Consider the following 19,701-nt stretch of genomic DNA (forward strand, 5'->3'; position numbering starts at 1 on the left):
CGATTGCAACCTGGATGTAACTTGTAAAAAAAAATTAATCGACAAACTTTTAAAAGTAAGTATGTTTAATTAGATTATATTTTAATTAATTGAGAAATTGAGCACTTGAAAGTAGTAGATGAGCATATTTAACACTTGTGTGAAAATGAAATTTGCTCCATAATATCATTATAAATGACTTAAAAATTTTGATTTATCAAGAAACTGTATTAGATCTGAACTAACCCGACCCGTTCAAATAACTGTACGGCCTGCAATGGATTCTTTTGGAGATGATCGCTTTTATATGCTTACAGTCTAGACCAACCTCCTCGCCATACATGCACATTAGAGGTTGTGAAATTTCTATGTTTCCTTGTTTCTGACGATATAAGCGTGCACGTGCACCGTTAGGGTTTCACTCACTCATATACGGCTCCAGTTTTCTCATTTCAATGGCAGTTTCTGAAGAGCGACCACCTTTCTCCTCGGTGATCAAGTCGTAAACCGCCCTGAAGGATCACATTTGTTCACCATGTTCGAAGCACATGTAAATAAATTTTCTCATAAACTCCTTGTCGTTTCATCAACAAATTATTTAATTTCCTGTTGCCGTTAGTTTGTGTATTGTATTATTAATGATCTATAAACAAGGACTTCAAAATAATTATTTCACCGTGTAACTCGAATCAGTGGAATTGCATATGGTTTATTTTTTATTATAATTTTTTTATAACTAATTATTTACTTTATTTATGCGCCGAGTGAAATATTGAAGAAATTGGATATGTGTATTGTATTCTTAATCTGCAAGTAAATGTGATTTGTGCACTGCTGACTTCTTAGGATATGATTGGTGCCAATTATCTAAATTCCAGAGTGCCACATGGGGAGTATATATGCTTTGTATCAATTAAGCTATACTTTGTTACTATGGTTGTAGGTTTTACATTTGCTTCGAAGATATCTGGGTGAATATGTCCATGGACTGTCATCAGAGGCATTGCGAATTAGTGTGTGGAAAGGTGCAACTCTTCCTCCTCAAAATTCCATCCTTTATCCCGCAGACTCCTTATTCATTCCTTAGAGTCTCTGGAGCTTGGATAAAAATATTCAAAGGACTAGTTTCGAGTCCATGAACCTATGTCAATGGGTAGCATTTTATAATATAATTTATAGATTAGTTTTTCCAAGGAATGCATTTCTTTCTAGCTGTTTGTTGTACATGTTTTTTCCTGTGGTTTATGTTATTGCTGAAAATTTCTTTGATAACACTGTTGTTTCCATATAGGTGATGTGGTTCTCAAAGACTTGAAGTTAAAGGCAGAGGCACTGAACTCATTGAAACTACCAGTCACTGTCAAAGCTGGTTTTGTTGGCACTATAACTCTAAAGGTAGTTCTCTACATCTAAATTCTCTTAAATTGTTTTCATACCTCTTACGTACTTTCAACTTTCAACTGCTTTCAGTCAATTGGGTTTCCTCATCTAGAAGTTATATAACTTAAGTATTTATTGTACTGCCATAATTGATCTACTTTCTCATACTCCTTTTACCCTTTCAAATTATTGTATTTTTTCAAATATATTTTATTTTGTTTTTGTTTTTGTTGAGTATTTGACAAATTCATCTCTCTTGTGCATACATTATAAGTGAGTTATAGTAGAAACCGCAAAAAGGTATAACTGAGTAAAGTGAAGTACATAGCACTTAACTGCAGGACTAATACCTTCATCAGATCTATTTACACAAACAATCAAACAACAGACAATATCTACAAAAGACAGTCGCAGAAGCTCTTCACATGTTTTCTTCTGCCTATAGTATAAGTAACCTAAGCAGACATAACTGGCAAGCAACTTCCTTCACTGCTTTCCTACTTAAATACTTCTTAAAGTTGATCCTCTTTCCAAGCTTTTAAGTTTTTGTTTTTATTTTTTAATGTTGTTTATGCTCTACCCTTTATCTTGTTTTGTTGTTATTGTTGTCACTCTCCTCACTTCATTCATTGACTCAAATTTTGTTGTTGAAAACCCCAAGAACATTTGACTAGTTACATGAAAATGAAAAGTCTGTTTCACCTTTAATCATTTGGCATGCTTTTTGAGCAAAGTAGACGTTTAGTTAGGGATGTCAATCTTAGCTTGAAACCGATGGACTGACCCGATAAGCTCGAAAAATTGTAGGGTTAGGGCCAAGAAATATTAGCCCTATAAGCCAGATGGCCTGAACAGGCTAGCCCGATATCCCGAGCCACTGAATCCTACTCTTTATTTCACAAGTGATATGGAACAAAATATATAGGGAAGTTATATGTAATTTCATCTTTAGTAATTTTTATTAAATTTGTAAATGCAATTTTAATAAATTTATTACAAAATAAAATATTTTTTATGAAAATAAATAGTGAAAAAAACTTATTATAATTATTTTATTATAGTGTAAATATATTTATTATTTTTAGTTGGAATTTAGAAATAGAGGTTTATATTTATTGAATGATATATAAGTTTATATTTATTAGTGTAAATGCGCTAATTTATTAAAATTGAAAGTTTTGAATGTTAATTTAAAAATGTCAAAAGTTTTAGTTGAGCCTGTCCGATAAGTCTGACAACATGTGGTTTTAGGGTTAGGGGACTTGGGGCCAAGAATTTTAAACACGACAGGAAAAAAAAACCCCGATTAACCCGAACTGATAAGCCCGACAGCTCTATAGGGCTAGTCCAAAAACAAATGGGATAGGCCAATTGACATCCCTACTTTTAGTTGGTTTATTGTTTGGAGTAACCAACCCCATCCGTTACGTTGCTGACTGCATCTTTCCTTTCCATTTTTTGGTTGATCCTTTACCTTCCCTAGCTTGGTAGTCATGCTAATGTTTTTTGTTTCTTCTATATCTTCTCCTAATCTTCCCTATCTCTGTTTCCCTTTGACTTATATGAAAGCTTTTTGCTGGATCCAAATATTTCAAAAACCAACCAAAAGCTTCCTCTAGGAGTCTATATTCTTTCCATGGCTCAACTCCGAAGATCTTCTGGCAGTATGTTATCTGATTGTGCTAACCTCTCATTTTGTATGTTATCTGCAACCTTTTCTCATTTGGCTTTTATATGATTATGATAAAGGTTATGCTTTCTATATCATATTTTGACACCTTAATGAACGTGGTTGGACTTACTTTTTTTGCTTTTGCATTATTCACTTCCTTTATTATCCATAGTGTTAATCTTTCATGCTGTGCTCATCAATTTAACTTTTAACTTAAATACAGGTTCTTTCATGCTGTGCTCATCAATTTAACTTTTAACATAAATACAGGTACCATGGAAAGGCCTTGGGAAGGAGCCTGTTATTGTTCTCATTGATAGAGTTTTTATTCTTGCTCATCCTGCTATTGTCGGTAGGTCTCTTAAGGTAGGAGGATTCTACTTTTTTCTTGTTGAATTGGTTACTCTTCAATGATATATGCTCAATCCACAGCAGATTGACAATTGTGTTTACTTGTAGGAAGAGGACCGGGAGAAACTCTTTGAGGCCAAACTACAACAAATCGAGGTAACATTGTTTCTATCTTTTATTCTGCAAACTACTCCGTACTAAATATTTGCTTTGAACTCTTTTTTTCAATGGTCATTTCCTACATGAGAAAAAAAATTATAATTTTAAAATGAAAACTGCCCTAGAACTTTGCGTGTTCTTTCATCGAACTATTTTGTCATAGGAAATTTATTGTTGAAATTAATGGATTATTGGTATGGAATAGGTGAGTTGCTGAGTTTGTTTACGTAATAAATTTCCCAGCACCTTTGAAAGAAGTGAGATGCTGAAACCATACAAGTGAAGGGAATATGAATCTTTTGAGTCCTTAAATATGCTTAAGTGTTGCTTTTTGACACTTTTTTCCAAAATCTAGTTTTATAGTTTCCTGGACGGGTATAGTGTTTTTGGTTGCTAGTTAGTTTGTCATTGCTGTTTAAGTGTTTATATATATATATATATATATATATATATATATATATATATATATATATATATATATATATATATATATATATATATATATATATAAATTGTGCAAACTCTTTCCTTTTCTTGTACATTTGATGTCTTTCCATGCAGGAAGCAGAATCGGCCACCCTTGAAGCGCTATCAAGATCAAAGCTTGGAGGAAATGTATGATTTCAATTTTTATCGTAATTTGCTGTCATGTTTTCGTCTAATTGTGCTGAGCTATATATGTTTGACCCAGCCTATTTTGAATCTTAATAACTCCAAAAGGATTAAAGTTGAGCCAAATATTAATTGTTGAGAAAAAACTTCTTGAGTAGGTAAGATGAAAAATCTAACCTCTTGTAAGCCATTAGCCTCAGTTTGAGGCTTTTCAAATAAGGCATCTTTTAATAAACCTTGACAATTTAATGACACTTTTGAAGTTTTGCATATCTCCCTAAATTTTAAAAATGTTATATTCTGATCTAATAGATGTGTGCGTTGTGCCCTTTATTGTAATTCTGACCATCATCAATATTACTCATTTACTTGTAACTGAGTTTTAATAGTTAAATATCCAAATTCCTCTCCTGTCACTCTGTCAGGCTAACACATTGGAAACTTTTTAAACTGGTATTTAAAAGCCCTTATCAAATAGATCTTTTTTGAGAAATTTCAGCTAGGGAAAACATGCTCATTAATAGGCCTTACAGTATACTATTGGATTTAAATGGCTATTAGAAGCATAGCACAAGTGATATTTATTATTATTATTATTATTATTATTATTATTTTTATAATAATTATTATTAAGTTTCTTATTAAAATTTAGACAACTTGCATGAACCTCCAGGCAATTGTATGGACCGTATGGTAACTCTAGGTATTGGTGGCATTACCTTTTATTAGTTGCTTCTTTTTTAATTTGTTCTTATTTTCCTTTTCAGCCAGCTGCTGGAAATTCCTGGCTGGGATCATTAATTGCAACTATAATTGGAAACCTCAAAATCACAATTAGCAATGTTCATGTCAGATATGAGGATCCTGTCAGGTTGATTTGTGTTTGTTGCTTGAAACTTTGGGAATCTTTTGCAATGAACTAATAGTTTATGCTCATTATTTTCTTGTGGAGATATCTACTGTTCACTGCTTTCTACTGTTTTTGAATAATTTTGGGGTTGCTTCCTTTTATTTATTCTATTGGCCTTTTTTCAAATAGCAATCCGGGGCATCCATTCTCTTTTGGTGTTACTCTTGCAAAGCTTGCTGCAGTTACGATGGATGAGCAAGGCAATGAAACATTTGATACAAGTGGTGCTTTGGATAGATTACGCAAGGTTAGGTCCATAATCTTTTGAAGATTCTCTGGTATTTAAAATGCTAGTGCAGATTTTGATATGTATCCTTTTGCATGTAGTATGTGCAATTGTGCAGTAGGATTTTGATTTTGGATTGGGGAAAAATGAATCATACGTATTACATATATAGAAATGGAAATTACCAATACTACATTTCTACGTTAGCAACTTAAATGTAGTCCTGGTAAAGTCAATGTCTATACCCGATTAACATTGTTTCTACACACTTCAAAATGCTGGAGCATATTGAAATCCCTTGCTGAGAGCATGTTAAAGGAAATATGGAATCAATGTTTTCTTTGTTCCACTAGCTAACGGAATTATATCTCCATCACTATCAGAGCTGCCTGGTATCTTATGTCCTTAACTTATGTTGCATCACAAAATGAATATGATCTTGTATGTTCATGCCTTTATGAGTTTTAGTTTTCATATGCCTATATATAATCAGGCTATGGCCTGAAATTTTAATTGGATGCCTGAATTTGATGAACATTGTTGTTGTAGTTGGTTCAACTTGAAAGGCTTGCTGTGTACCATGATACAAACAGTGACCCCTGGAAGTTTGATAAGAAATGGGAGGATTTTACTCCTGTAGAATGGATTGAGGTACATTCATATACTCGATGTTTGCCTTCTATTGTACTAGTATGTCTGTTGCTTTATCACCCCCTCTGTCTTTCTTTGACACTCTTGTTTTTCCTTTTAGATCTTTGAAAATAGCATTAATGAATCAATGAAGAAGAATACAACTATGTCTGCATGGGCTAGGAAGCATAATTACTTGGTATCTCCAGTCAATGGAGTCCTTAAGTATCATCGTTTGGGGAACCAAGAAAGAAATGATACTAATGTTCCTTACGAGCAGGCTTCCCTGATTGTCAGTGATGTTTCTTTGATGGCTACAGAGGTGCTAAACATTGACAGTTGTGCTATTTCAGATTCCATGAAAATTATGCTTAATTAATTGCTTTACAACTGTTGGCTTCTTCATGTTTTTCTAATTGAAGGCAATTTGAAACAAATATAAAAAGGAATATTCAAAATCCAAATTTAGAAATCCTTTATTCGTGATTCGCAAGGAGCTGGATGAGAAGAAACTCTCACGTCCGGGAGAAATTGATGTTAAAATAGTTGGTTTAGGGAAACCTTAATATTAATATTAATATAATAAAAGAAATGTCAGAAGGTAATTTCTTTAATTATACAAAAACAAAATCAAATACTACAAAAACTGCAAGATAAAGTTAATGTAATTGAAATTCCTCGCTGATTTGAGAATCCTGCCAGTTTGAATGCTCTCTCTTCTATTCTGCCTTTTTTTTTGGTTGAGGGAATGGCAAAATTTTTTCCCTTTCTTGCTCCTGTTTTCTTATTTTTCCCCTGGAAGTAAGTGGAATATAATTTTGTTGTATTGCAGTCACAATATCATGACTGGATCAGACTTGTGGAGGCTATTGCAAAATATAAGGCATATGTAGAAGTATCTCATTTAAGACCAATGATTCCAGTTTCAGAGAGACCTAGTTTATGGTGGCGTTATGCTGCCCAAGCTGGATTGCAGCAGAAGAAAATGTGGTAAGGGCGTAAGGCATTGGAATTTAGTGATTGAACATTTTCTAAAATGGGAGAAATCAAATGCATGTGGCATTATTGCCCTATTGTTTATATAAAATTCTATTTCTGAGTTCTGTTACATGCGTAAGATTATGCCTTAGATGAGGTTGTTTATTTATTTATTTCTTTGTATGTCATACCAACTTTTCTTTGTCAACTAATTGGTTATTTGCACCTTTTACAGTTATAGATTCTCTTGGGATCAAATTCAGTATCTGTGTAATTTGCGCCGGCGTTATGTACAGTTGTATGCTGAATCATTGCAACAGCTGTCACGTGTTGATAACTCCAAGTTAAGAAGCATTGAGAAGGATCTTGATCCCAAGGTCATTCTATTGTGGAGGTATGTGGTTATTTTGTTTTCCATTCATAGGTTCATAATGCTCCAAGACAAGATATTTGATGCAATTTGCATCTCTTTTAGGTTCCTTGCCCATGCAAAAGTGGAATCTGTCAAATCAAAGGAAGCAGCTGAACAAAGACTGCTTAAAAACAGAAGCTGGTTTTCATTTACATGGTTTGTTGTATTTCTTAATTGATATGCTGCCATTTGTTTCATTTCTCTTTATTCTTAACAATATCTTTCTCCTCAAGAAGGCAACCTTTCACCATGCTTAGGTGTAATCATTGCTTTTTTATGTTGTCTAATATTTTTACTGCCAAATCAGGCGAGCTTCTTCTCAAGATGTCTCAGCTGGGGAGACTTCTGAGGAATCAAAATCTGTAGAGGATAGATTGACCAAGGAGGAATGGCAAGCTATCAATAAATTGCTCAGTTACCAGCCAGATGAGGATGTGACACTGCAACGTGGAAAGGAGATGCAAAATACGACAAACTATTTGATCAATGTTTCTATTGGTAGGGCAGCGGCAGCGATTATCAATGTTGATCAGACAGAAATTCTTTGTGGCAGATTTGAAAATCTTAATGTGTCGACTAAGTTAAAGCATCGAACCATACACTGTGACGTCTCATTAAAGTTTTATGGACTGTCTGCTCCTGAGGGTTCCCTTGCTCAGGTTTTTTTTTTTCCTCAGCACTCATGCTTGTAATTTGTATACTGTTCTTTGTTTATGACTTTATAACAAAATAACTGTTTTAATACTTTTGTTATTAAAAGCTTTAATTTCAAGCCTAGAAAGAAGACACAACGCTAGCAGTAAGCTAAGTACTTAGAATTTGTTTGTAGAATTTTCATGTATTCATATCCACATGCTTGTCAAGGTGTAGATTTGGGTTGAAGAGTTTCTTTAGTAATTTGTATTCTGGAAAAAGCAAAGCAAAGAAACGATGGTAGCAATAAGCAAAATACCAATGAGTGTTTCTGTGGAATTTTCATGTTTATGTATTTGCCTGCTTTTATTAAGGTAGTAATTTGCATTGCAGAGTGCCTATAGTAATTTGTGTTCCAACAGCAGCATTAGTACCAATGAGTGATTGGGTATTATAATATTATATTCATGTTTACATGTGCACATGTTTTTTTTTTTTTTTTTTTTTTTGAAAATAAATAAGTATTTTGCATTTGCAGAGTGTCTGTAGTGAGCAAAAAGTAAATGCATTAGAAGCTAGTTTTGTGCATTCACCATCTGGAGAAAATGTTGATTGGAGGCTATCTGCAAGAATTTCTCCGTCTCATGTCACAGTGAGTTATTACTTTTCCTTCTTTTAGTAGACTTGCAGCTATTCACTAATGGGCCTTTTTCTTGTCATGAAAAAAAATTCGAGGAAAAGTAAACATATTTACTGGTAGAATGTTTCACGGGGAAATGGTTTTTTAGTGTTCAGTTAGGTTGCATTTGTCCAAAAGTAAAACAAATTAAAACTCCAAATTGCCCATTTATCTTCTTTTCTAAAACAAAAAAAATCAACGATTCAAAAAATTTAATTGTCAAATCCAAGCCTCATTTCATGAACTAGTTGGAGATGGGGATAGCATGGATGGTGGAGTGGGGGAAGATGGTTTTATGACAATGAGTTAGTGAGTGGAGGGGCCAGGTTTGTAGCTTCGGGGGAGTGGAGAAGTAGATAGTGTGGCTGGTGAAGGGGATCACATAGTGGTATGGATCAAAGGGAAGGGGGTTATAGTGGTGCATGAGCGTGGGGTGGGGGGGGGGGGGGAGTGTGATTGTAGGGGGTGTGAGGGAAAAGGTGGCCACATAGTGGTGAGAGTAGGGGAAAGAGATCAATGAATGGTGGTTGCTGTTTGGGGGGAATGCAGTGTTGGTTTTTGGGAGGATGTCAACAACACTGGGGAAGTGGAGCAAAAGGGTTGTCAAGACAACTATAAAACATGATGAGGCTATGAGATGGTGAGGGTTGTTGGAGAATGGAGAAGTATTTGGTCCATAAAATATTTTACACTTCTAAAAAGGGAGTAAGATCCAAGCACTTTCACGTATTGTTCACTTTGTGTAAAAAAGGTGTAGGTTTTGCTTTTATTTAGGATACACAAAACACAACATTTTATTTATTCTCAATAACTTCTAAGTGTTATGTATTGTTATTTGATTTTGCATGTAATTTGATAGGTTTTCATGGAAAGTTATGATCGGTTCTTAAACTTTGTAAAGCGGAGCAATGCAATTAGCCCAACTGTTGCACTAGAAACTGCAACTGTGCTCCAGGTGATACCATCATGCATTGAGCTTGGTGTAATACAAATTCTGCTGTCATGATGGAATTATGTTTTGCTAAATGCTAATGCTCTAGCTTATAAAAAGTGCAGAATAAAATTGAAAAAATGACTCGGAGAGCTCAGGAGCAATTTCAAATGGTATTGGAAGAGCAGAGCAGGTAAATCGTTGCAATTAGCTCACCATTTTTACAATTTTTCTTGGTCTATTTGTTTTATTAGCCTTTTTGATTGGTTGGTTGCTTGATTGAGGTGTGGAATTTCTTGTTTATATCATTTTTCCTCCAGATTTGCTCTTGATATCGACCTGGATGCTCCAAAAGTTAGAGTTCCTATGAGATCACTTCTCTCCTCTAAATGTGATGGCCATCTCCTTTTGGACTTTGGTCATTTTACTTTGCAAACTAAGGTGTGTTAATTTTATGAAATTCTAACTGGCTTTTTTGTATTGCATTACTGTTGCTTAAATGATTTTTCTTGGTTCTAGGAGGATGGCCAATCCCAAGACCAGGGACAAAGTTTGTATTCTCGCTTTTTTATCTCAGGAAGAGATATGGCAGCATTTTTTACAGATTGTGGTTCAGATAATCAGACCTGCTCTTTGGCATGTCAACCTTCTGATTCTCCAAGTTTGGAAGATGCCAATAATGTATATTTTCTTGTTGATAGATGTGGAATGGCTGTAATTGTAGATCAGGTATGAGAGAGAAAGTGTCTTTAAATTGTTTAAACACTGATCATATAATAACTACAATCCCCACTTTTCTCATGTTCTAAATTATGAACTTCATGTTTCTCTTGAAGATTAAAATTCCCCATCCCAGCCATCCTTCAACACGTGTCTCTGTTCAAGTTCCAACTATTGGAGTTCACTTTTCACCAGCCAGACTTTGCAGATTGATGGAATTGTTAAACATACTCCATCATACAATTCCAGATGCTGAACAGCTTCCTACTGTTGAAAATACTGAGGCTGAACTTTCTCCCTGGCATTCACCAGATCTAGCAACTGATGCTCGGATCCTTGTATGGAAGGTACGGAACTGCTCTGTAAATTGTGCCTTATTCAAATAATCATCTTGTCTTACAATAGGCCTTACATGTTCTTGATTCAGGGGATTGGGTACTCTGTTGCTGCTTGGCAATCATGTTATCTTGTGCTATCTGGATTGTATCTTTATGTCTTAGAGTCTGAGGGGTCCCGTACTTACCAAAGATGCTCAAGGTACCCCATTTTAGTTTCAAGTGTTCTTATATTCCATTATTTAAAGTTCTCAAGGTATCCTTATGCCTGTTTTCTCCTCCTCCGAAGTTGAACACATCCTATTTCTGCTCTGGAAGTTTATCTTCTATTTAAAGTCATTGAGTTCATTCCACTTTTGGTTACACCACTATGGAGACATTTTCACTTATACTTTTATTTATTTATTTTTTTGCTTTTAGTCATTGACAATAAAAAATGTTCCACTTTTAGTCTTAAATGCCCTAAAAGTGGAATAAACTACAAAGTCATTTGATACATGTAGAGATAATTTTTTTGAGTCTTTTCATTCTCGTGATTTTAGTTGACTTTCAGTGGAAGTGTTATGAGAATTTAAATTCATATATTTCTAAAATGTTCAATACTGCAGCATGGCTGGTAAACAAGTGCTTGAAGTTCCCCTGACAAATGTTGGGGGTTCCGCTTCCTGTATTGCTGTCAGTGCCAGAGGCATGGATCTACAGAAGGTAGGTGAATTTCATTATTTTCCTTTGTGCATTGATTCCCTGCTCTTATATAAATTTTGGAGCCTAATTTGTTCTATTTGATATTATAAAAGTTGAAAGTTTTACAATAACATATTGCTTGACATGTGCGTTAATACTGTATTTACAATGTTGTCCAAGGATTTATCTCATTGACTGAACATTGTGAGGTTGATTTATATTCCACTTGCTTCGTTTTTGTTGAAACCCTAGGCCCGTTACAGTGGGTCCATTAGGTCATAGCTTGTCCTGTATAAATTATTGTGTTCTGGACAGCACTATGATGAGAAAATAGATGAAACCCTTCACTCTTTCACATGGTATCAGAGCCTAAACCCTAAATAATATTTCCCCTTTCTTTCCCGCCGCTGCGCCGCCACCGGAGTTCACTGCCGTCACGACTGTTTTTGCTTTCCGACGTTTGCCTGGTGGTTCTTATCCCAAACCAAGACCATAGGCCTCACCGGAGCCTCGTCGCGAGCCAGAGCCCAAAGACCGGTCGTCGTTTGCTGCCGCACGCGCCGCCCGCCGTCGCCGAGATCCGCCGCTGTTTTTCCTGCCAGATCTCCTTCCTCTGGTCTCCGATCGAGACGCCGTCACCACCGTTGGACTCGTCTCGACAAGACGCTTCCGGCAGTGTTGTCCGTTTTCCCTGCCGCTGCCGACTGCCGCCGCCGATCACCACCGGCCAGAAAACAGTAAACAGTGTCCTGGTACTCTCTTGATATACCTTAGAACACGAACAACAACATCCCAATGAGAATCACAAGGAGTCTCAAGAAACTGACTCAACACACTAACTGCGAAAGAGATATCCGGTCGTGTGATTGTGAGATAATTCAGGTTTCCAATTAATCTCCTATATCGCTCTCGGTCAGGCAATGGCTCCCCCTGTCCTGGTAGGAGTTTAACATCGGATCCATTGGATTATCAACCGGTCTACTGTCCAACATGCCAGTTTCTTCTAAAATATCCAAGGCATACTTCCTTTGAGAAATAACAACACCACTGCTAGATTGAGCCACTTCAATTCCAAGAAAGTATTTCAGCTTGCCCAAATCCTTGGTCTGGAACCGACTAAAGAGATACTCTTTCAACTGAGATATGCCCTCTTGATCACTTCCTTTAATAACAATGTCATCCACATATACTACAAGATATATGTATTTCCCATTAGAATGACGATAGAAAACTGAATGATCAACCGCACTTCTAGTCATACCAAACTCACACACCACAGAACTAAACCTTCCAAACCAAGCCTGTGGAGATTGCTTTAAGCCGTATAAAGAACGGCGAAGTTTACATACCAGACCAGACTCCCCCTGAGCAACAAACCCAGGTGGTTGCTCCATATAAACCTCCTCGTGAAGATCACCATGTAGAAAGGCATTCTTGATATCCAGCCGGTGTAAGTCCCAATGATGAATGGCTGCCAAAGACAAAAGCAATCGAGCTGAAGCAATCTTAGCAACAGGGGAAAATGTATCAGTATAATCCAAGCCAAAAATCTGAGTATAGCCTTTCGCCACCAGTCGTGCCTTAAGGCGATCAATTGCGCCATCAGGGCCCACATTTACCGTATAAATCCACCTACAACCAACAACAGTTTTACCAGGAGGAAGAGGAACCAACTCCCACGTGCCACTGGACTGGAGAGCCTCCATCTCTGCTAACATGGCTTGACGCCAACCTGGATCCGAGAGAGCCTCACGAGTGGATTTGGGTATGGACACAGAAGACAGGTGAGAAAGGAATGCAAAGTAAGGAGAAGAGACACGATAATAACTCAGAAAGGTATATATAGGATGGGGGTTACGTGTACCTTTACGAACAGCATTAGGTGCCTCAGCTCCCTCAATTGAGCCTATTGGAGAATCATCGGTTCTAGCTACTCGGGCTACGGATAGAGGACCCTCCGGACCATCTAGTGGTAGTGGTGTTCGTCGTGGCAGACGTCTTCGGTGTGACTACTGTCACAAAGATGGTCCTACCAAAGATCGTTGTTGGAAGTTACATGGTCGACCTCCCCGTTCTGCTAATCTGGTCCAGGCCACTGCATCCGAGAGTCAAACTCATGAACCAAGCTCTACTCCAATTGAGATGACCCCTAGGGAGTATGAAGAGTATCTCCAGCTTAAAGCAGCATCCCGCCTTGACTCTTCCACACCTCCAATGAATGCTGGTACTTCATCAAGAGAGAAGATTGTGTCAGGGTGCATTAAAACTAGCTTTGTCAATTCTGCAGATCAGTTAGCTGATATCTTGACAAAATCTCTTAGAGCTCCTAGAGTTGAATATATTTGTAATAAGCTTGGAGCATATGATCTATACTCTCCAGCTTGAGGGGGAGTGTTGAAACCCTAGGCCCGTTACAGTGGGTCCATTAGGTCATAGCTTGTCCTGTATAAAATATTGTGTTCTGTACAGCACTATGATGAGAAAATAGATGAAACCCTTCACCCTTTCACAGTTTTGTTACTTGACTCCCGTTTCATTCATCTTTTTAAGTCAAAGACACAATCTTGCATGCATTTAGTTAGCTAATTTGAAAAGTTTAGGTCCTTTCTTCAATAAATAATTATTTTTGGGTAAAGAAATGTGATTTCTGCAGTATCCGAGCCATGTCTTTGCTTCTCTCTCTTTTATGGTTTAATTAGATGTTCATTTTCCATTGTTCTTTTACAGGCCTTGGAGTCATTTAGCACACTGATAATAGAGTTTCACGATGAAGAGGAGAAAACTACTTGGTTGAGAACACTTGTACAAGCTACCTATCGTGCTTCTGTAAGATATAAGTTCATAATTAATACTCTCTCTATCACATTTTACCTGTCTTGTTTATTATTCACGGGTCAATCCAACTCTATTACGAAAAATTGAATTGTAAATAACTTTAGTCAAGCCACGTTAATCGAACCAAAAACATAAAATGGGACGAAGGGAGTATGTTTCTTATTTTTCTTTTCATATTCCTTACCTTTATTTTGTTTAGCATTGGAATGCTCCTTATGTTCGATGTGTTTGGATATAGGCTCCTCCATCAGTTAGTATACTTGGAGAACTAAATGATGATGCATTAGAACTTGCTGAGGCTCGTGCTTTAAATACAAAGATGGCTGAACTTGTTGTTAATGGAACATTGGTAGAGATGAAGCTATCATTGTATGGGAAGGTGAGGTGGCTCAGTAATTTTTTTTTTTTTTTCTTTTTTTCCATTAGTGACTCTCACACGTCACAACCTTTCTTTAGCTTTTATGTTTTGTTGAATGTATTTTATATGGTTGCTGCCATACTGGTGAGGAGTTTTTCTCTTTTGGCAAATGCTGTAGGGTGTTTTAATACACTATGTGATAATGGTGCATTTCATCTAATCCTTTTTATCAATTTGTAGACAGGAGATGAGATAGAAGATAGAGATGACGAGACACTAATCCTTGAGGTTCTTGCAGCTGGTGGAAAGGTTTGGGCTATCTATGCTTTTATGCTGTCTTGAGTTTGGATACAAGTCTCCCATGGGAGTTATTATAAAGTCACTTATGCATGTGAGCATAAGCAGACAATGAAATTATCTGTCAAGTGACAAGTGCTAATGAAACTTGGAAAAAAAAAATTCAGCTAGGAATGATCCCTAATATATAACCAAGTCTCGGTGTGGAATATCTGCACAGCTGTGTGCTGATTCTCTTCCTTAAGAAAGTTGATAGATAATGTGTTATGTGTCTTTATCTGATAATTATTTTTCTTTTGATAAATTTATTAGTGGGTACTCAAAGTTGTAAATTATTGTCCGAGTAGATTGTATTGTGCTCCCTCAGTATAATATCCCTCTGGGTTTAACAGCTTACAGTAATTCTATTGGTGATGTTGAAAATTTGGCTGTAGTTAAGTTTTTTTATATGTGATAATTGTCTCTGTATGTTAGTGATATCAGTTCTACATTCCCTCTGGTATATATAGAAGCTCCCTATGACATTCTTTTTATGTGGTGCCTGTATTTTTCTAGCTATCTATTTGTGAATAATAACACCACCTTCTCTGAAGCTGAGAAGTGTATGTACTTGTGCAGGTGCATGTTTCACAATGTAGTGGTGACTTAACAGTAAAGATAAAATTGCACTCACTGAAAATTAAGGACGAACTTCAATATTCTTCATCTTCAAGTCCACAATACTTGGTCTGCTCTGTTCTGACAGATAACTCTGCAATTACTTCACCTGATACAATGGAATCTCATGGCAAAGAGATGTCTTTCATGACAAGGGAAGAGGATGATGAATTCACGGATGCCTTACAAGATTTCTTATCATTGCCTGATTCTGGTGAAGCCGTTACCCCGGAGAAGGATTCAGTGAAGGGAAGAAGTGCCTTTAGTGAAGTATTCTACGAAACACAGGGCTCCGATGACTCTGATTTCGTCTCTCTTTCATACTTAACACGACACCCTAGCTCTCCTGACTATGATGGTATAGATACACAGGTAATTTTCATGAGCATTGACTAAGGCAGAGAGGAAGGAAGATAGATAACAAACTCATATAATAGTACAATGACTTGCTGATTACTTTTCCAATAAAGTTTTATTGATAAACAGTTTAATTCCATGTTATATTTCATTGTTTCAGATGAGTATTAGTATGTCCAAGTTGGAATTCTTTTGCAACAGACCAACTCTTGTTGCTTTGATCAATCTTGCCGTTGATATGAGTTCTAAAGGTAGTGAAGTTACTGGTAAAAACGTCACAAAAGATCCCGATAGTGAATCCTCTATGAATAAAGAGAAGATAGAAGATCATGGGCATAAATATGTCAGAGGTTTGCTGGGATATGGAAAAGGTCGTGTTGTATTTAATTTGAACATGAATGTTGACAGTGTTGCAGTTTTCCTTAATAAAGAGGATGGTTCTCAGCTTGCAATGTTGGTGCAAGAAAGTTTTCTGCTTGATGTTAAGGTGGGGTTATTTTGTGACTTAAGCATTTCATTGTAAAAATCTGAGAAGTTACTAGCTCCAATTACAATCTTTTTATTATACTATGACCCAAAATCCTTTTCCCTTAATTTTTCTTTACACTATTCTTATGATTAGGTTCATCCTAGTTCAATTTCAATAGAAGGCACTCTAGGAAACTTCCGACTTTGTGATCTGACACTAGGGTCAGATCAGCGATGGGGATGGCTTTGTGATATACGCAATCAAGAGTCGGAATCACTTATTCAGGTACTAATAGTTTCTTTTTATATTTGAATTAGAGAAGGATATCCATAATGCTATCTTTAGAGTTTTTGCTGCCTGCAAGTTGTCCAGGTGAAGCTTATATGAGTTTCGCTCCTTTTCTGCCTGTTTCATTATAGCTTTATTCTAGACAGGAGAAAACGATTCCTGTCTGATTCTGTTTGAGCTTTATCTAAAACAGAGAAGCTTGATCTAAAATGTGTAAGTGTTGGTATGAAAAGCTTAAAAGAGGGTGTCATGTAATATTTTTTCATTTTTTGTGTGGGGGGGTGGGGGGTGCTGTGCACACTATATGACTTGAGAAGTATAATATTATCCACAATAACTGGCAATAAGAGGTTGCTTATTTAATGTTATCAAAACTGACATAATACACTGATAAAATAACCCGCATATTGTTCTATATTTTCAGGAAAGTTGGGGTTATTAAGATGCACCAAGAAATATTTTAAGTTCACAAGAGTATTATAGATAAACTTAGAAATTTCCACTTTCCCACTACCACATACACACATGAAAAGCCTCTCACGCTCGTGCAAACTCTAATATAACACTGATACTGCCTGTGTCTCAGTTTGCATTTAACTCTCACAATTCCGAAGATGATGATTATGAAGGGTATGATTATAGCTTACGTGGCCGACTTTCAGCAGTTCGAATAGTTTTCCTGTATAGATTTGTTCAAGAGGTGAGCTTATCAATTATTTACATTGTATTGCTACATGTTTTACTTTTATTTTGTCTTTTTCATGAAATGTTCTCTCCTTTTCTTCCTTAAATAATTAGTCAAAGCTGGAAAAGACTAGAGAGGTCCTTCTGTCTTTATATCTGGATAAAAGTGGGTTTACTTGCATTTTTGTGGTATAAGCTTGAATGAGAAAATTAACACTTCTGATATGAAATGTAATGACAGCCTGCTCAATGACATAATTGGGAGTGGAAGTGTTGGCCATGTTTTGGAACTGACTGATTCCAATATGTGCTTCTACAGATTACTGCATATTTTATGGGGCTTGCTGCTCCACATACTGAGGAAGCTATTAAGCTTGTTGATAAAGTTGGAGGGATTGAGTGGTTGATAGAAAAATATGAGATTGATGGAGCCTCTGCAGTAAAGCTGGATCTTTCACTGGATACTCCTCTAATAATTGTACCAAGGAATTCCACAAGCGAAGAGTTAGTGACTATCCGAACCACATTAACTCTTTTAACTCCAGACCTTCAGATTGTTTATGATCTCTCTTGAACAGAAGCATTTTGACTTGTTTCACCTTGTTCTAGTCTAATATGGACCTTTTTTGTCATAAAAAAAATGAGGACGCACACAAAATTTGTTTGAAGGATATTGTTTTCCTATGCATGCTTTAGCCAACCTCCTCTCTTCTCCTAGTTTTTCTTTATGAATATGTGGAATCATTATTTTGGAACTTCATTGCATTACTTTTTTCCCAGCTGAACTTCTATGTAGATTTCCTATTTTCCTTTCATTGTGAATTTGTTTATTTTTCATGTTTTAAGCATGAGCTTCAACACACACACATTTCAACTGAAACATGAAGTATGCTTTTTTATTTTTATTTTATTTTTTATAAATGTTTTTTTTAGTCTAAGATCAGTTAATAATGCAGGTTCATGCAACTTGATCTTGGCCATCTTCGAATTGAAAATGAAGTTAGCTGGATTGGATCTCCTGAAAAAGATCCTTCTGCAGTCCATGTTGATGTTCTTGATGCTGAGGTATTTACGTTTGTTGTTTATAATTAAAAAATAGGGCTTGACTGCAGCTATTCTTATATGTGTTGCAAATTGCAGATTCTAGGTATTAATATGGCTGTTGGAATTGGTGGACGTATTGGCAAACCAATGATACGTGAAGGCAGAGACATTCATATTTATGTGCGCCGCAGTCTACGGGATGTGTTCCGAAAGGTTCCTACATTTGCATTGGAAGTTAAGGTTGGTCCTTTCATCCAATGTTTCCCTCTATCAATAATTTTAAATTTCAGTAAACCTGTTTTTATTTATTTTTGAAAATTTCCCGTTATCTGGTTTTCATGATTTCAATTGCCTGTTTGTGCATAAATGGCTGTGTGTAGCACAGTTAAGTTATGCAAATGATTCCAATTGCCTGTTTGTGCATAAATGGCTGTGTGTAGCACAGTTAAGTTATGCAAATGATTCAGCTATACTTAGAAGGATTTGGGTTATTATCATGTTAACTTTTACTTACAAAAAGATTAACAACATGGTGTTAACTAAGCATGTTAGTTAAGCATGGTTAGTATATGTTTGGCATGTTCTTAGATTCATCTTTTGTGATGCACTTTTATACATGCCAAACTGATAGTGTCTAGACACTTCCAACACAAGTATGTTTTTTTTGAAAGGATAAAGGCTAAGGTTTGATGCCATTGAAATGCACAGTTGCTTAAACCTCTCCCTTTTTGGTAAATTTACTATTACAATGTCATATAACTTTTCTCTTTTTTATTTTTTATTTTTTATTTTTTATTTTTATTTAATTTTATTAATTTAAAATTTTGGCTGTGCTAATGTGTCATAACAAGTGTTGCACTAAGAATTAAATGTTTGCAGTAGGGCTTGTCTGTATGTATATATTATGATTTTTCTTTCTGAAACAGATTGGCTTGCTACATTGGGTGATGTCAGATAAGGAATACAATGTTATTCTAGATTGTATCTGCATGAACTTGTCTGAGCCACCTAGACTTCCACCTGTTTTCCGTAGCAACAAATCTACTTCAAAAGATACAATACGGTTGCTAGCTGATAAAGTGAACATGAATAGTCAAATACTCCTGTCACGGACAGTTACTATAATGGCTGTTGAAGTGGGTTATGCCTTGCTGGAGTTATGCAATGGCGTCCATGAGGAATCACATTTAGCTCATGTTGCTGTGAGTATGCATCTTATTTTGTATGTGGTTTATAGTTCTGAGCATGTCAATCCGAGGAGTTATTGCAGTTACAGTTGGATTCTTAGCAAGTTCAGTGTATCTTTTCTTTTAAAAGTATCTTGTCTGGTGTTATATGCTCCTTCTATCTCATTTTAATAGGTCATTTCAAAATATTGTCCACTTTCCTAATTTGAACATTGCTAGTTTTTTAGTTTTCCC

At 36.0% G+C, this 19,701-nt stretch overlaps 1 protein-coding gene across 3 annotated transcripts in view; it reads left to right on the forward strand.

Moving 5' to 3' along the window:
* Positions 1–212: 212 nt before the first annotated feature.
* The window catches only part of LOC109169879, a 44,337-nt gene continuing 24,848 nt past the window's right edge, over positions 213–19,701 (forward strand). For 2 of the 3 annotated variants that reach the window (XR_002052295.1, XM_019318770.1), the window contains exons 1-33: positions 213–529; positions 923–1,004; positions 1,271–1,374; positions 3,302–3,397; positions 3,491–3,538; positions 4,103–4,156; positions 4,921–5,024; positions 5,193–5,310; positions 5,839–5,940; positions 6,041–6,241; positions 6,752–6,909; positions 7,133–7,291; positions 7,373–7,465; positions 7,617–7,968; positions 8,481–8,594; positions 9,481–9,576; positions 9,678–9,745; positions 9,873–9,993; positions 10,072–10,281; positions 10,389–10,619; positions 10,700–10,809; positions 11,216–11,312; positions 14,019–14,117; positions 14,365–14,505; positions 14,725–14,793; positions 15,400–15,810; positions 15,956–16,282; positions 16,418–16,549; positions 17,139–17,252; positions 17,556–17,740; positions 18,193–18,301; positions 18,377–18,520; positions 19,207–19,482. Coding sequence is in view for 2 of the 3 variants with exons in the window: in XM_019318770.1 (XP_019174315.1) it covers positions 515–529; positions 923–1,004; positions 1,271–1,374; positions 3,302–3,397; positions 3,491–3,538; positions 4,103–4,156; positions 4,921–5,024; positions 5,193–5,310; positions 5,839–5,940; positions 6,041–6,241; positions 6,752–6,909; positions 7,133–7,291; positions 7,373–7,465; positions 7,617–7,968; positions 8,481–8,594; positions 9,481–9,576; positions 9,678–9,745; positions 9,873–9,993; positions 10,072–10,281; positions 10,389–10,619; positions 10,700–10,809; positions 11,216–11,312; positions 14,019–14,117; positions 14,365–14,505; positions 14,725–14,793; positions 15,400–15,810; positions 15,956–16,282; positions 16,418–16,549; positions 17,139–17,252; positions 17,556–17,740; positions 18,193–18,301; positions 18,377–18,520; positions 19,207–19,482 (4,740 nt within the window). In the remaining variant the exon portion in view is untranslated. The remainder of the gene's footprint in view (positions 530–922; positions 1,005–1,270; positions 1,375–3,301; positions 3,398–3,490; positions 3,539–4,102; positions 4,157–4,920; positions 5,025–5,192; positions 5,311–5,838; positions 5,941–6,040; positions 6,242–6,751; positions 6,910–7,132; positions 7,292–7,372; positions 7,466–7,616; positions 7,969–8,480; positions 8,595–9,480; positions 9,577–9,677; positions 9,746–9,872; positions 9,994–10,071; positions 10,282–10,388; positions 10,620–10,699; positions 10,810–11,215; positions 11,313–14,018; positions 14,118–14,364; positions 14,506–14,724; positions 14,794–15,399; positions 15,811–15,955; positions 16,283–16,417; positions 16,550–17,138; positions 17,253–17,555; positions 17,741–18,192; positions 18,302–18,376; positions 18,521–19,206; positions 19,483–19,701) is intronic. The other variant, XM_019318772.1, reaches the window with a different exon arrangement.

This window comes from Ipomoea nil, unplaced genomic scaffold (genome assembly GCF_001879475.1).
Source record: "Ipomoea nil cultivar Tokyo-kokei standard unplaced genomic scaffold, Asagao_1.1 scaffold3321, whole genome shotgun sequence".
Classification (NCBI taxonomy): domain Eukaryota; kingdom Viridiplantae; phylum Streptophyta; class Magnoliopsida; order Solanales; family Convolvulaceae; genus Ipomoea; species Ipomoea nil.